Source organism: Pinus tabuliformis, chromosome 9 (genome assembly GCF_031772625.1).
Source record: "Pinus tabuliformis cultivar Carrire ecotype Pingquan chromosome 9, CPIR1, whole genome shotgun sequence".
NCBI classification, from domain to species: domain Eukaryota; kingdom Viridiplantae; phylum Streptophyta; class Pinopsida; order Pinales; family Pinaceae; genus Pinus; species Pinus tabuliformis.
In genome coordinates, this window is record NC_142307.1 from 283,041,841 (window position 1) to 283,059,810 (window position 17,970).

The 17,970-nt window shown below is 40.6% G+C and overlaps 1 protein-coding gene across 2 annotated transcripts in view; it reads left to right on the top strand.

Moving 5' to 3' along the window:
- LOC149148278 (D-xylose-proton symporter-like 2) overlaps positions 1-17,970 on the top strand; it is a 476,099-nt gene that overhangs the window by 216,122 nt on the left and 242,007 nt on the right. For both annotated transcript variants that reach the window (XM_089437884.1, XM_089437883.1), the window contains exons 11-12: positions 11,157-11,237; positions 11,597-11,695. In XM_089437884.1, coding sequence (XP_089294010.1) covers positions 11,157-11,237; positions 11,597-11,695 — 180 coding nt within the window. The remainder of the gene's footprint in view (positions 1-11,156; positions 11,238-11,596; positions 11,696-17,970) is intronic.

The window sequence follows — 17,970 nt, forward strand, 5'->3', positions numbered from 1 at the left end:
CTCCCAAACCGGGAGCTTTTGAAAATGTCACTCCCGTACCCGCTTTCGCTCCCGCTCCCCGCTTTCGCTCCTACTCCTAAGTAACACTGATCCAAAAACAATTGTGTTGATGTGATTGATTCTTGTGCTTGCATATCATTGTTATTTTCTCTATGTAATTATGTGGTAATTGCAGTAGAATTTATTTTAATGGAAGGGTTTCGTAAATAAATTATTGTGAAAAATAAGTAGGTGAAATAAATCAGTTACTGTAGTAAAATTTCGTGTTAGAAACTTTCACATGGTATCAGAGCAGAGATCGGGCAACAGGATAGAAGAATCTGCTATGAGTCAGGAGCATGATGCTGAGGCATCAACTCAGAGGGACTCACGCAGATCTCAGAGAAAGAAGAGAGCACGAAGAACATGGATCATGATTCTTCTATGTAAGCTTCCAGACTACAAGAAAAATTCGCTTGCCTAGCGAGTTTTGCCTCCTCTGAGGTTTGGTATATAGATAGTGAAGCTTCCTAGCATATAACAGGAATACGAGAATGTTTTTCGAATTATCAGAAAGAAAGGATGAATTTTCAGATAACCATGGGAAATAAGGCAAAGTGTACCCCTGTAGGAAGAGGTACTGCAGTCTTTCAAACAGAAGTAGGGGATTGGCTTCGAGCAACCAATATGCTACATGTGTCAGGATTGGGGATGAACTTACTCTCTGTATCTCAGCTTCAAAACAAGGGCCATGACATTTTCTTCATCAAGAAGAAAGTATATGTCAAACACCTGAGTTAGAAAAAGAAGGCCCAGATTGGAATTAGAAGTAACAGGCTGTATAGATTGCAACTAGAATCTCCAGTGACACTGATAGGCAACGATGGGGATAAAGATTTGAATGAACTATGGCAAAGGAAGATGGGACACTTACACCATGGGGCTCTCAAAATTCTCGGGAAAACAGTGTTAGGAGTTTCAGAATTAAGTACTGAACGAGATGATGTATGTAGAGGATGCGCACTAGGCAAGTATGCCAAGGCAACATTTTCCGGAAGCAACAATAGGGATAAGAGTGTTCTGGGATTGATACACTTGGATATCTGCGGACCCATGTCCACAAAATCTCTTAGTGGTGCTGAATATTTTGTCACTTTCATTGATGATCATTCCAGAAAGACTTGGATCTACTTTTTAAAAACCAAGGACGAGGTTTTTGGTCGATTCAAAGAGTTCAATGCTCTAGTTGAGAATCTGACAGGAAAGAAGATAAAGATATTTTGCTCAAACAATGGTGGAGAATACATCGACAAGGACTTCATTGAGTTTTGCGCAAGGGAAGGCATCAGAAGGGAGTGGACAACCCCCCATAATCTAGAGCAGAATGGAGTAGCAGAAAGGAAGAACTAGACTATTGTTGAAGCATCCAGGGCAATGTTGTATGATCAGGATATGCCCAAGTTTCTATGGGCAGAGGCATGCAACATGATAGTGTATATCCAGAATAGGACTCCTCACAGGGCTTTAGGTATGATTACTCTGGAGAGTGTCTTTACCGATAAGAAGCCTGAGGTGAGTCATTTCAGGATATTTGGGAGTTTGACATACTGCCATGTACCCGAAGAGAAGAGGAAGAAATTGGATCAGACTGTGGAGAAAGGATATCTTGTAGGATATAGCGAGAATGCTAAGGCATATAGAGTCTATCTTCCGAGGAATAGGAAGATCGTAATTCGATGGGATGTAAAGTTCATGGAGGATAGAGCCTTAAGAAAATCCTGAGAAACGTCTTCCGAAGAGCAGTCGAAGGATGATCCGTTGGTCCAGCCACTTCGACCAATGGAAACTAGTGCTAGTATTTCTCCTAAAGACAAAACTCCAGAGGAGGAGCCTCAGAAAGAGGAGGAGTAGATAGATATACCCACTACCAGTGGTAGAACGAGTCGGGGACTTCGACAGATACTTCGAGATGTAGAGAATTTTTTTGGGGCGCGTAGGAACGAGAAAAGGGAGTGTAGACAGCCAGAGAGATACCAAGCCTTGGTAGCTCAGCGTGGAGAACCCTCCGGTTTTCAGGAGGTTGTTCAACATCAAGTATGGGTAGATGCTATGGTGGAGGAATATAGTTCCATAATGGTCAACGATGTTTGGGAAGTAGGTACCTCGACCTCAGGATAGGTCAGTTGTAGGGTCGAGATGGCTCTACAAAGTCAAATATGCTGCAGATGGCAGTGTAGAAAAAAACAAAGCCAGGTTTGTGGCTAAGGGGTTTGCTCCGAAGGAAGGGATAGACTACGGAGAAACCTTCACCCCAGTAGCCAGGGATACTTGTATTAGATCTGTGATATCCTTTGCAGCTCAGATGGGATAGGAGATTCACCAAATGGATGTCAAGATGACGTTCTTGAATGAGGTGATAGAAGAAGAAGTATACATTGAACTACAGAGGGTTTTGAGACACATGAGAAGGAATCTCATGTATGCAGATTGAAGAAAGCTCTGTCTGGGCTTAAACAGGCACCTAGAGCATGGTACGGTCGAATTGATGGCTACTTGCAAAAGATGGGATTCATCAAGAGTGATGCAGATGCTAACCTCTACTATCTGGTTGTATAGAATGAGCCTCCAATCCTGGTTTTATATGTGGATGATCTCTTTCTGACAGGATCATCCAGGATCATCAAAGATTGCAAGGAGAACCTAGCCACATAATTTGACATGAAGGATTTGGGACGGATGCATTATTTCCTGGGGTTGGAAGTTTGGCAGCAGAAGGGTGAAATTTTCCTTGGGCAAGGGAGATACGCTACAAAGAAAAGGTTTAGAATGCAAGACTGTAGACCTATGACTACTCCAATGATCACCAACTAGATGAAGATTGATGCATCCGAAGATAAAGAAGTCGATCCCACCTTATACAGGCAGCTCATAGGGTCCTTGATGTATTTGGTCAATACCAGGCCAGATATTTGTTACACTGTCAACACCCTCAGTCAGTTCATGGTAGAACCAAAGAGGGCGCATTGGGCAGCAATCAAGCATGTTCTCAGATATATACGAGGAACAGTCGAGCATGGACTAATGTACACCCAAGGCAATGGCATTGGGTTGAGTGGGTTCACTAACGTAGATTGGGTTGGAAGTTCAGTAGATTGGAAAAGTACCACTGGGTATTGTTTTAGCATTGGATCAGGGATGATCTCCTGGTGTAGTAGGAAACAAAAATTCGTGGCTTTGAGCTCAGCTGAAGCTGAATATATGGCAACTAGCACAACTTCGTGCGAAGCCATATGGCTTAGGAAATTGCTTGTGAATGTATTTAAGAGAAAGATGGAAGCGACCAATATTTTGTGTGATAATCAGAGTTGCATCAAGCTCTCTGAGAATCTAGTCTTTCATTATCGGTCGAAGCACACTGATATCATGTGTGACCCAGTGTTTTAAGATTTGGCCGGCTTGGAATCAATTTGGCTAAGTTGGTCCAAGTCAAGGCCTCACCGGGTCGACTCGGCCAGTGAACCGGTTTGGTCAACCGGGTTATTACCGAGCTGGTCGAGTTTTCTAACAACTCGACTGGCTCGGTAATAACCCTGCCGACTCGCCCGAGTCCAAGCCTACTCGGTCGGGTTGGATGACAGTGGCCCGTGAACTAAAAAACAACGATTTTTTTTATTTTTTTGCTTTTGGGGGACTCCAAAGTTTTCACTATGATACTTTAATGGTTTTTTGTCCCTAAATAAGTTTATCTCGCTTGATCTTGAGAGGTTTGTTTAGGTGGTATCACATATGTAGTAGAGATTCCTTAAGGGATAGCTTCGTTCTTCTTCAAAACCTTCCAATAGGTTCTTTGCCCCTTTCCTAAAGCAAACCTAACTTTGTGGCCCCAACCTTGGGCCTTCAAAGAGGAGCATCGAGCCTTGAGTTGATTCCACGTGATGCTACACCCCTTGATGAGCCTCCAAATGCTAAAACACAACTTAAAAGCTTGGATGTTGGACTATTTGATGATATGCCCAAATGGACTGAAGATGCCCCCTGGCTGGCCTTGACCCTGTTTTGGTGGATGGTGCCTTCTTCGAAAGCACAGATGAGGATGGTTATCATTGAGATGACTTAGGAGGGCTAGCACATCCCTCTTTGATGCCAATGCTTACCCTTAGGGGTGCCATGTCACTCACATGCTTAAAAAGGGTGACATAGGGTCTCTCCTAGATGACATCATAGTGGAGGATGCACCTTTTGAAGATGTGCGCATGCACTTTGGGACTTTCTTGGAGTGAGGAACACTCTTGGACCCTTGTATTAGTTCCTTGATGATTTACAATCTATTTTGCAGGATAACACCATTTGTAGCCTCCTTGGTTATGTGTTTTTGTTTTGATCTCTATATCATCATCATGTATGTATTGGACAGTGCACTGGGTGCCATTTTGCTATAATGGATATATTCATGAGCCTATTTTGATCATATGTTGTCTTCTATCTATATTCTAATGCTGTGTTTGGAAACATGAATGAAAATCTTTAAAATTATGTTATTTTATAAAAAAAATATTTAATATATTTTTTACAACGATCGAGTCATTGAATCGAGCCGACCAAGTCAAAACCGAGTTGGAGTCGGAGTCGGAGTTGACCCTCGGTCGAGTCAGAGTCGGAGTCGGAGTTTTAAAACATTGCATGTGTCACATTGTCAGAGACTGTGTCCAATGAGGGGCAGTACAGTTGAGGTACACCCCAATAGGAGAACAAGTGGCAGACATTCTCACCAAGGCCCTAGGACAAACAAAGTTTGTTTACTTCAGGGAGAAGATGGGGATGGTGAAGACTCTGTTTCAGTAGCAGAAGCGAATAGCATAAGGAGTTGCAGTGCAGCAGTTAGTAGTGACAGTGCTATGGGCAACATGATGCAACATATTCAGAGGGAGTTGCGGTACAGATGTAGAAGTGATAGTTATAGTGTCATGGGCAACAGTACAGGTCGTAGCAACGCGGTGGATGAGGGGCAGTAGTCTGAGCATCAATAGCGCAGAGGACCGATGTCGTGGATCAATGTGATACTTTTGTTGGGAAGTATTGCTAGAGCACATTCCTCGCTAAGGGGGAGTGTTGATTTTGGGTAACATCGGATGTGCTCTAGCTCCGAAATTTTGTGGAGGGGCTAGAACACATGAGATCTCCAAGACCCAGAAATCGTTTGGAGAAATTTCACCCGGATGAGGAGTTATTAAAATAATTAATATTTTAATGGGTTCCTAAGTCTAAACTTAAGAAAATAAAAATACTAATGAGTATAAATAAAGATATGGGTGAGAAGCTTCTAAGAGATGAGGATCAAGTCTGTTTAATCTTAGCCATTGATTAGAGACTTAATCTCGACCGTTGATTCATCAACAAGAAAAGTATAAGAGAAGACTTGAGAGTCATTTGGAGACACACTGGGCAAATACTCAGTACCCCAGGGAAATTGATTCTCAAGGAGAAGGAGTTCAATTTCAGAGGGAGAGTTGTTGGGTGAAGGAAGAGGAGGGTATCAACAGCAGTCAGTGACTGAGGAGGAGGGCAGGGCATTCGAGAGATAGCGCAGAGGGAAGAGCAGAGAGAAAGCACCATTGGAGACGCAGTCCTCACGTAGGCTGACGCAGAGTGACATAGAGTGACGCAAAAGTGACGCAGAGGTGGATGAAGGGTCTCCAGGTTGTCAGAACTTCTCCAAAAGGAGGAGAAACTTTGTCTCAGGTGTTTTCTCTCCGAAGTGTCTCAATATTTATGTGGAATCATTCCTTGTAAAGCGATTGTTCTTGAAGATTAATAAAACCCTCATCTGCTGCATTGGTTTTCCCACATTGGGTTTTTCCGGGGACAGTTGTCCAAAAACAACTGTGTTGATGTGATTGATTCTTGTGCTTGCATATCACTATTATTTTCTCTATGTAAATATGTGGTAACTGCATTAGAATTTATTTTAATGTTTACTGAAGAGTTTCGTAAATAACTTATTGTGAGAAATAAGTAGGTGAAATAAATTAGTTACTGCAGTAGAATTTCGTGTTAGAAATTTTCACAGAAATGACTCAGGATGTTTGAGAGTGGTTTCAACCTCATTGGATTCATATGGAGAAACTAGAATTTTGGAGTGTTGACCACTATGTGTCAACTACCCATAGGAGTACACCACCTATTTTCACAAAAGGGGTAGCACTTAATCGACATGTCCGTGCCATTCGACAGTCATCGTCGACCTGATCATGTTATGTTGTAAACCCAGTCTGCATGTGTGAATTGTAAATAATCTTAGCAGATCTGAGACATGTATGTAAATTGCCTAGGTGGACCTCATTTTCTAGTGATAATCTACGTTCCGGAAGGTTTTTTGTCTCACCGATCCATGATCAGCAGAGTTTTCCTTCAACCTAACCCCAAAGCTGGAATGAATTTTGTCATTAGAATCTTAGAGGAATCCTAGTGTGTTGATCTGCGAGATTATATTTGGTCGTAGAACTGGGTGGACTATGAGGGTCTATGTCAAATGGGTTTTCCCCATTGAGATGTAAAATTGTAAAAGTCATGATGTAAAGTGTCTTGAGGGTTAGAAAATGTTTTAATCCCCTCATAAGTCCTAAGTCCTAGGTCCTAGGTGATTTTTTCCAAAGGCCAAGTTCGAAGATCCAAAAATAAAAATTTAAAAATTTAAAAAATTAAAAAATAGATTAAAAAAAAAAAAAAAATAATAATAAAAATTTAAAAAATAATTAAAAAATAAAAAATAAAATAAAATAATAATAAGTCAATTTTTTGAGTAAATAAATGCAGAATTTTAATTTTTTTTATGCATTTAAAAATTCAACGGATGAGATTAAAAGAAATCTTGATCCTCATCGACGGTCGAGATTAGTTTGACATGGATCACTCGAACTAGCCGTTGGGAATTTTTCCTTTAAATAGCGTGCTAGGGGTCATTTGAGATCAGATTTGATTTGAGAGTCTGGTGCTACAGAAAGCTCCCTTGTAGTCATTTTTTGTGCAATAAAGAAAGACTTTGGGGTTGAAAAAAAAAAAAATAAAAAAAAATAAAAAAAAAAAAAGGTTCCTATAGATTAGAGTTAAGTTTCAGATTTATTTTAATTTTTTTTTAGTTTTAGATTTCTTTAATTAGTTTTAATTTTGTTTAAAGTTAGATTTACATATAAAAACAAAAATTCATAAATTTTGAAAAAAAAAAATTGAGTTTCATTTTTTTAGTTTGGCTGTTAGTCTTACTTTATAAAAATAAAAATAAATAAATAAATAAATAATTCTCAAAAAAGCATAAAACGGTAATCTTTAGGCTTTTTATTTTATTTTATAATTTAGATTTAAATTTTATTTGTTTAGGCTTTAGTTTTATTTTATTTTTAGAATTTAAAAAATCAAAAAAATTATAAAAAAAATCTCATAAAAAAAATAATAATAATAATATTTTTTTTTTGAAAAGCGTAGCTAAAATTGAAAAATTCATTTTGGTATCTTTTTGTGGTATCTATGTTCCACTTCTCTATAGTTAAATGCGCTTAAACGTTTATTTAAAGATTAGCTGTTGAAAAGTGGTGAATTTTTTCGTGAATCGGTCAACATTTAAATTTTATGATCATTTAAAGCATTTGATTTTTCTTGAAGTTTAATTGTTGGATCATCGTTAAAGCATTGTGAATTTACTAGATATCTTGCATTGCTTGGGTTATTTGATGATAAATATTTGTTTTACATGGTTTATACTTCTGCAACATTTAATAAATAATCATTTAATCATTAACTCCACAAGGCACTGGTACATTAATTTCTAAAATCAATTAAGTGCTATTTTTGCCTTGTTGTGTCTCCCAACCCAACTGGTCCACAGTTGGTTATCCTTTGTCCCATAGGGTCTACCCCCCTTAGCCGTGGGATACGACTTAAACGGAGAGATCAGGGATTAGAGTGACAGCCCCCAGTCTGAGCGTTGTCGTGACAATCTGTGCGACAACATGGAGTTCACTCAAAATTCAGCAGACTTAATGGTTTTTAGGATTTCATGGTTTGGGGGTTTGCAATGTTTCCATTTGATTCTATCATGCATGAGGGTATGAGATTGGCGTTTGATCAAGAGCATGAAGCCCTTTAAGAACCTTGATGTTGGTGGCATTGATTTTTGAACTTTGTTGATGTTGGTGGTATTGATTGTTGAACTCCTCTACCATGGCCTTAACAAGAATGTACCCTTCACTCAAAGGAAAATAATTGGTTAGGGATGCTAAGATTTTTCTACCACATTATAAGGTTGAGGAGATGAACCCTTCACTCAAACCAAAATCACTAGTTAGGCATGTTAAACTTTTTCAATTTCTATCATATTATAAGGTTGAGCAATCCAAGTCTGAAGACTTTGAGCGAGATGATGTTTATGTATCTCTTGCTGATGATCCCATTTTTAGTAGCGTTGAATCAATGATGAGTTTCATGAGTGATCATGTTGATCAATGATTTGTAGTTTTGATGTCTATTTTTGTTGCTACTACTACCACTACTGCTAAGGTTGCAGAGGAGTTTTAGGAGTCCTCAAACACTCAACCAGATTATTTATGTAGCTCATGTTGATGATCCCTTGTCTAGTAGTGGTGATGAGTTTGATCATGATGAGGAGTGATCATGCTGATCATTGATATGTAGACTTGTAGTAGGCTAGTGACCCCATAGCTTATAACATTGTTTTTGGACTCTAGAGGCCATTTAGAGCCTCATTGATTATGTATTTTGTTGCTGATATGTATTGCACTCGGTGCCAATTTGATATATTCACCTTTACCTGGTATATAGATGAGCAAACTTTGCATATTTTATCTCTATTGGTTTGGAATCATGGTTTTAAATCTTAAAAATAGTTTTTTTCATTAAAAACTAATTATTTCATGTATTTTTTTAAAGATCGGTTCATCGGGATTTGACTAGTCCCGGTTTGAAAACTGGTTTGTTAGGTGGACCAGTCCAGTCATTGGTTCCGGTTTCTAAAACTATGGTAACAAGTACATGTCAGACACATGATTGGCATGTGTTCTAAACTTCTATGAACAAGTTACATGCCAAACACATGTCCTCACATATTCATATCTGACACATTAAATATGTGACACTTGAGCCATGTCTAGTTACATAGGAAGCTAGATATTGGATCTTTGACACATATTATACCCTCTTTATGGAAATGTCCCACTCTCATGGGACCATTTTGGTTGGAGACTTGTCCATTTGGCTTGACCACTTTGTTATTTTATGTTCTGTTTTTTAGTAGTTGGAGGATTTTGTTTTTTTACTCCTCCATAGGCTAGAGCTAGGGTTTTCACCTTGGATAGTGTTATTTTACTATAGATGAGGATGGAGCTCAAACCTATCTAAGGATTTATTGTAGATGAAGATGTGCTAATATATTGTAAGTTATCTTCTTCCATCTTGTACATGTTGATGAATTAGGGTTTTGTTGATGTTTTATGGCTTTGAAATCTCCTTGCTCAAGATTTTAATCAAGCTTCTCTTGAGAAACTTACATTTAGCTTCCTCCCTGTGAATCTTCAAAGAAGATAGAAGGACACTAGGGTTAAAGGTGTGAGGAACACAAGTTTGTCTTCCTTGTTCTCTTTGAATCTACTTCCATCTTTATTCATCCCTAGATCTTTATTCCTAAATTCCATTAGCCCTTGATTGACAAAGGCATGAGTCTTATTTCTTCTACCAATCCGTTAAAATAAGTAAAACCCTAAATACTTTTATTTTATGTTTTCTAGGGTAAACTAGGGTTAGGTTATAACAAAATTATCATTTTTCTGCAAGTTGCATTGGACCTTTTTATAATAGGGTTAGGACTTGTATGCATTCATTTGGAAAAGTAAAAATATCATTTATTTTGTGTTTTTCAGCCATAAATTAGGGCTGACGTCTAGGGTTTTTCTTCTTGTTATATGTGTTTTCCACCACTGAGAAGTGTTGTAATTTATTCTCTTGTTTACTTGTTTATTAGCCCTAATTTTTAACTTGCCATCCATAGATTTTGGGGCTATTTTATTTTGCTGTTATAAAATTTTGCAGTGAAGCCCTATTTTATAATAACACTGTAATTTATTGATTGCATGTGTTTGGGAATCTATTTTAGTCTCTATTGGTCAAACTAAGCCCTCTAGATTTAGCCACAGTGACCTTTGAACTTGCTCCCTTGAAATTATACCTTAAATCATCCAAAATCGTAATCATTGCATACTTGTCTTTGGATGAGGCTTGTTGTAGAAGCCTTAAGGGGCATTTAGCCTAAGTATAATTGGGTTACTTGATCATTAATATCTACTAGGGAAGTCCCCATTGTGGGGATGATATCCTATCATAGATACTAGGGGTGTAGTTGCTGAGGTGATAGTGGTGACTCTCCCATTCTTGCTCTCAATATAGGTTGCTTAGTGAGGCTTTGCACTAGGGTGCTAGATTTTGCAGCAACAATAACCATCCTAGTAGTTCCTTCTCATGCTGCACCTTGTGAATTAGGGCTTTTGTCATTAAGTGCAAGTTAGGGAGATAGCACTAAGGAAATGATAAACATCAAATAGTTATGGTATGGTAGTTATAACCAACCATGGCTTTCAGTATATATACAAGTGAGTTAAATTGGAGATCACTAGTCGAGGGATTGGTTGGAGCTCAAGTCTTAAAAAATAGCATGACTGATAGGCTTTTACTTGAAATTTTTGTACTCTGCAATAATGTTTTGTACATTTATGCATCTAGATTCTTTCCATTTCATGCCTATGGTGTTATCTTTTCCTATGCATTATTCTTTTGGCGTATACATGTATCTCTATGTATTGTTAGACTTTCCAATCTGGTGGATCAAACACAAATGAGTATAGCATATTAATTCTCCACATTGCTTTACTCACAATTCCTGCAACTATATGTTTTCATATTTCATTCATAGTCTGTCTGGGACATAACTTACATTTCAGTCTGTACAGATGCATGCTTCTTCAAATAAGTGTCACATTATAATCTTTGACTGAGACAGATAATAGTACAATTTTTTTTTGAAACTCGCTGATCTCAATCAGAAATATATAGTTTAACAATGTGAAAGAATTTAATCCTTGAATACTCATGAAATATCAAATCCTGGGTTTTTGCAGTTACTGATGACTGGAATTGCTGTCCTAAAAGTTGATCAACTTGGCAGGAGACCCTTGCTGATTGGAGGTGTTAGTGGAATTGTAAGATTCTTGTCTGGAATTAAATAGAACATAAAAGTTTAGAACTTTTATCTGAAGGAGGGAAGTGTATCATTTTGAACAAGTTGTTTAATATGAAATTAGAACTGTACCCAAAGGAGGGCAGCAGATCATTTTAGGGGAGAAATTGAATTGGATTTCTCTTACCTGTTTGAGTGAGATCTGTGATCTAGCTTCTCAAGCACGTATTGATTCCAGCTAGGGTTTTCCTATGTGCATTGCTCTCTTGATTTCTGAATTTGTTATCTAGACTCTAAACAATGTAAGGTAGTTTTGTGTTCATTTGTTTAAAGGTTAAAAGGGAAATCATAAGTGACTAATTTCGTGCTTTAATGCTACAGGCACTATCATTATTCCTTCTTGCAGCTTATTACAGCTTTCTCAACGGCACACCTATTGTGGCAGTTCTTGCTTTGCTGTTCTATGTTAGCTGTTATCAAGTATTGACCATGTCTTATGCCCAATATTTGTTTTCTTGATATTGTTCTGTGATTGTATGCATGTAATTACAAATGATGGGATTGTTACCTTTGTTGATTTAATGCTAAGCACAGACCAATAGTTATCTTCCTAAATCTGCTTGTTGAAGAAACTAAATCCTTAAAAACTCTAATGCGATTTAAATAAGAGTCTCATAATAAACATTATATGAAAGATTACATAAATATCAGAAGCATAGTTAATCGAAAGGAGGCGGCTTGAACCCAAGTGACCTTGAAATAGTATTTAATTTTCAGATAGAGAGGGAAGGGGATTCTTAATGCTTCAACTTGGATGAGTTTCAGGGTAACTAGGGAAAGTATACTGTGAACTCATATAGTCTCTGTTGAAATTTGGTACCGGAGGACAGGTGGTTCCCTAAGGCTTTGATCTTTGGCCTAGGGAAAAGTGTCCAAAAGAATTTAATTTTTCTCCTAAAGTAACTTTATAATTTTTATAAAGTTAAATCTAATTTGAAAGTGACTTTAAGTGATAAAGTTACTAAGTCTAATTTTAAAGTGACTTTATAAAGTCAATGAAAAATTAGAAAGGAAAAGTGACTTTGGAAATAAATGACTAAGTGGGTCTTTATTAAAGTGGGGTGAATTAAAAAATAGAAAGTGAGATTTAAATGAGCATTTAATCTCAGCCATTGATCTAAATCTATTTCAGCCATTGGATTTAGGGATCACCCAAAAGTCATTTAGGGTTGGGTTAAGGGAGGAAAAGGAGAAAGAGATCATTCATTCTTTCATGAGCAGATTGGGAGAAGGAGAGCAAGAGAGCAAGGGAGATTTCTGGACAAGGAGGAGAAAGAGGCAGCAGTTTGGCACACACACCAAGGCAGCACTTCAGCAAATCCGAACAGCATAAAGAACAAGCAGAAAAAGGCAGTTTTGTGAGCAAAATAGTGGAAAAAAATATTTTTCAGCACGAATATCGAGGAGGCGATTTTCTGCACTTTTTCCGAGGGCTGTCCGTACAAGTCCGTACGGCCGTCCGTACATCCGTACGTCCGTACATCCGTACGGTCCGTACAGCTCTTCCAGCATTTTTCAGATTGTCGTTTGGGCTGAAAACAGATAAGTTTTGCTTGCTGGAAAATTTCTGTTTTGCTGATTTTTTGCTGAAAAATTTTCTCTGTAAAAGGCATTTTCCAGAAATAAAGAAGAGCTCTCAAACTGGTTTTCCCCAAGAGTTGTAGGGGGTTTTTCCAGGGTCAAGTTGACCAAAAATCACTGAGTTTAAATGTGTTTTAATGGCTGTTTTAATTGCTGATTTTTTATTTCTGCAATTTCCAGCACTCTGAAAAATTTCCAGAATTTGTGTTTTCAGCAATATTTATTTTTTCAGTCTGTTAAATGTATGGCTATGGGAATGGGCATTTAACTATATGGGAGAAATAAGGTGAAACTGAAAACCGGGGTGGGAAACAGAAAATTTTACATGGTATCGGAGCTTGAGTGCTGAAGGGCAGTTTGGGACAGCAAAAGGAAAAAAATACAGCTGCTGATTTTTTCACTCAGAAAATTCCAGCAAGCTGATTTTTCATAAACAGCAGTTTTATCTTTACCACAGCAGTGCTATTTTTCAGTTTTAGGACAGCAAGATGTCATTGGGATTGAGGGTGGAGGATAGGTTGGATGGGCATACAAATTACAGCGTTTGGAAGGAGAGAATGCAGAGTATCTTTGAGGAGGCAGAAGTCTGGGATATCATGGTGCATACAGCACAGCACCCTGTTGTTGTGCCTACTGATGCTACTCAGTTGGCAGCTTATAATAGAAAGAACAACAAGGGTAAGAGGCTGATTCTAGACGGAATCAAAGACCATTGCATTCCTCATGTGAGAGGAAAGAGCAATGCCCATGAGATGTGGACAGCATTGTCCAATCTCTACCAGAGTACCAATGAGAACCGGAAGATGGTCCTGAAGGAGAAGCTGAAGAACATTAAGATGGGGAATGATAGTGCAGCTGGATATCTCACAAAGATTACCAATGTGAGAGATGAGTTGGCAGCGATTGGAGAGGCCATTCCATCCACTGAGTTGGTGCGTATTGCAGTGAATGGCCTCCCCCGTTCATGGTTGAACTTTGCTGATGGGGTTTGTGCACGTGAGACCCTTCCCACATGGGAGAGGTTTTGGGATGATTGTATGCAGACAGAGATCAGGAAAGGACAGCTTGGGGCAGCCAAGCCAGTTGAGCAGGATGAGGACGTAGCACTGATGGCAGGAGGCAAGAAAGGCAAAGGGAAGAAGCAGGCTTCCACAAGCGGTGGTGGAGGCAAAGGCAAAGGTAAAGGTAAACAGGGTAACTCACAAAAGGACTATTCCAAAGTGAAGTGTTGGAATTGTCAGAAGATGGGACACTATGCAGTTGTGTGTCCGGAGAAGAAGAAGAAGAAGGGGAAGACCCAGGATGTGGCAGCGTCAGCTGAGATTGAGGACTTTGCAGGTCGTTTTGACCGGGAGTTTGCGTTCACTACATGTGAGTCCTCTAGTGCAGGATCACCTGCCACACAGGTTCAGAGGGAGCATGCTTTTCCCTCGATTAGCGGAGCATCTACAGGTATCTGGTATGTGGACAGTGGGGCTTCACGTCACATGACAGGAGTCCGGGAGTACTTCTCAGAGCTTTCAGAGAGTGGCACTGATATTGAGGTAGTACTCGGTGATGACAGAGTTGTTAGAGCAGTCGGGGTGGGGACAGTGACATTTCAGAGGGAGTCCAAACCTCCCTTGAAGGTGTCAGAGGTTCTTTATGTGCCAGGGATGAGGAAGAACCTCATATCCGTCTCAGCGTTGGAGGACAGAGGATATGAGGTACTGTTCAGGGAAGGACAGGTGTTGATGTATCCCAGGGGCTCTCCAGCTGATTCAGCTAGAGTGATAGGTGTACGCCATGCAAAGGTGTACAAGTTTGCATTCCAGCCCCCTTTGGCATTGAGCTGTAGTACCGACAGCAGAGCTAGCAGTTCTGAGCTATGTGAGATTTGGCACCGCAGGATGGGGCACATGTCTCATGGAGCCTTGAGGACATTGCGGGAGATCACTACAGGTGTGCCAGATTTCAGTACTGATCACCATGATACTTGCAGAGGTTGTGCGATGGGCAAGTTTGCCAAATCCCCTTTTCCCAGCAGTGACAGCAGAGCGACGGGGATACTTGATTTGATTCATTCCGATGTGAGCGGTCGGATGTCTCATGTTTCCTTGAGTGGATATGAGTACTATGTCTTATTCATTGATGATCACTCCAGGAGGACCTGGATTTATTTCTTGAAGACCAAGAGTGAGGTCTTCAAGCGGTTTCAGGAGTTCAGAGCTCTTGTGGAGACTCAGACAGGTCGAAAGATCAAGTCCCTGAGGTCGGACAATGGAGGAGAGTACACCCTTGGAGAGTTTGTTGACTATTGTGCAGAGGCAGGCATTAGGAGGGAGTTCACTGTTCCTTACAACCCCCAGCAGAACGGGGTTGCGGAGAGGAAGAACAGATCCATCATAGGGGCTGCCAAAGCCATGTTATATGATCAGGGGTTGCCATTGTTCTTGTGGGCAGAGGCCTGCAACACAGCTGTTTACTTGCAGAACAGGAGTCCGCATCGTGCCTTGGGGCACATGACTCCGGAGGAGGCTTTCTTTGGGAAGAAGCCTGATCTTGGTCATCTTCATATCCTTGGATGCATTACATACTCCTATATACCCAAGGAGGAGAGGACCAAACTAGAGCCCACCGCAGAGAAGGGTATCTTTGTGGGCTACAGTGAGACCTCAAAGGCCTTTCGGATTTACATTCTTGCACAAAGGAAAGTTGTTGTCAGACGGGATGTGAAGTTCGAGGAGGACAGGGCCTTTAGGAGGTCACGGGAGTTAGAGTATCTGGATCAGCCAGACCCTCAGCAGCAGTTGAGTCAGTGGCAGGGATCCAGTGGGCAGGGATCAGGAGGATTCGGAGGTACATCTATGAGGATGTCAGGTCCATCAGTGAGCAGTGGCTCGCCGAGCCAGAGGGGTGGTGCTCCGGGCAGCATGCAGAGCAGTTCACAGAGCAGTTCACTAGGGAGTCCACTGATGGACAGTTCACACGGTACCTCAGCTTCTACAGGTTCAGGTGCAGGCAGGAGGACAGCAGACAGACAGTCAGGAGTTCAGACTACTGATGGGGATGAGGAGGAGGAGTTTCATTCTCCTATGGGAGAAGCATGCTCAGGGAAGAGGAAGCCCAAGTGGCTTCAGGACACCTTGAGAGATGCCACATCTGTTGCTGAGCCGAAGAGGCCGGTCAGAGAGAGTAGACCACCTGAGAGATTTTGTAGCTATATGGCGATGGTTACCAGCATCCTTGACTCTGAGCCTTCTAGCTATGAGGAGGCAGCTAGCCAGCAGGTCTGGAGAGAGGCCATGCAGGAGGAGTATTCTTCTATCATGAAGAATGATGTTTGGGAGGTGGTGCCGAGGCCTGAGGGCAAATCCGTGGTTACTTCCAGATGGCTTTACAAGGTAAAGCATGCTGCAGATGGCAGCATTGAGAAATTCAAAGCAAGGTTTGTGGCTAGAGGGTTCTCCCAGGTAGAGGGAGCTGATTATGAGGAGACCTTCGCTCCCGTGGCTCGATATACTTCGATCCGCTCCATTATATCGATAGCAGCAGAGATGGGTTGGAAGATCCACCAGATGGATGTGAAGACCGCATTTCTCAATGGCTTCATACAGGAGGAGGTGTACATTGAGCAGCCACAGGGCTTTGAGGTGCATGGGAAGGAGTCCCATGTGTGCAGATTGAAGAAGGCCCTTTATGGCCTGAAGCAAGCTCCTAGAGCTTGGTACTCCAGGATAGATGCATACTTGCAGGGGATGGGTTTCACAAAGAGTGAGGCAGATCCGAACCTTTACTTTATTGTGATTGGTGAGGAGCCTCTCATTCTGGTGCTGTATGTGGATGACTTGATCATTACAGGTGCAGAGAGACTCATAGAGCACTGTAAGAGAGATCTTGCAACGGAGTTTGAGATGAAGGACATCGGCTTGATGCATTACTTTTTGGGTTTGGAGGTGTGGCAGGAGGAGGGGCATTTCTTCCTGGGGCAGGGGAAGTATATTGTGGACATCCTTAGCAGATTCCACATGGAGGATTGTAGACCCATGTCGACACCGATGATCACCAACTGGAAGAAGCTTCATGCTTCGGATTCCGAGTTGGTGGATCCCACATTGTACAGGCAGCTGATTGGTTCCTTGATGTATTTGGTCAACACCAGACCAGATATCTGTTTTGCAGTCAACACGATGAGTCAGTTTATGTGTGAGCCTAGGAAGGTTCACTGGGTGGCTGCAAAACACATTTTGCGGTACTTGCAGGGGACAGTGGATTATGGTCTGGACTACAGGCAGGGAGATGGAGTGAGATTGGCAGGATACACTGATTCTGATTGGGCAGGTTGTGCTTCTGATAGGAAGAGCACTTCAGGGTGTTGTTTTGGGTTGGGTTCAGCAGTAGTGTCATGGTTCAGCCGGAAGCAGCAGTCAGTAGCACTGAGTTCAGCGGAAGCAGAGTATATGGCAGCCAGTCTAGCTAGTTGTGAGGCCATCTGGCTTCGCAAGATGTTGTTTGGCTTATTTGGTCAGCCGTTGAGACCTTCAGTGATTTACTGTGATAATCAGAGTTGCATTAAACTCACGGAGAATCCAGTATTTCATGATAGGTCAAAGCATATCGGGATCAGATATCATTTCATCAGAGACCATGTTCAGAAGGGAGCTGTAAAGCTTGAGTATATTTCCACTGATGAGCAGGTTGCAGATATTCTTACCAAAGCCTTACCACGGGGCAAGCATGTCTACTTCAGAGACAAGATGGGTGTGGTGAGGAACACCTTCCTCGGTAAGAGGGAGTGTTGAAATTTGGTACCGGAGGACAGGTGGTTCCCTAAGGCTTTGATCTTTGGCCTAGGGAAAAGTGTCCAAAAGAATTTAATTTTTCTCCTAAAGTAACTTTATAATTTTTATAAAGTTAAATCTAATTTGAAAGTGACTTTAAGTGATAAAGTTACTAAGTCTAATTTTAAAGTGACTTTATAAAGTCAATGAAAAATTAGAAAGGAAAAGTGACTTTGGAAATAAATGACTAAGTGGGTCTTTATTAAAGTGGGGTGAATTAAAAAATAGAAAGTGAGATTTAAATGAGCATTTAATCTCAGCCATTGATCTAAATCTATTTCAGCCATTGGATTT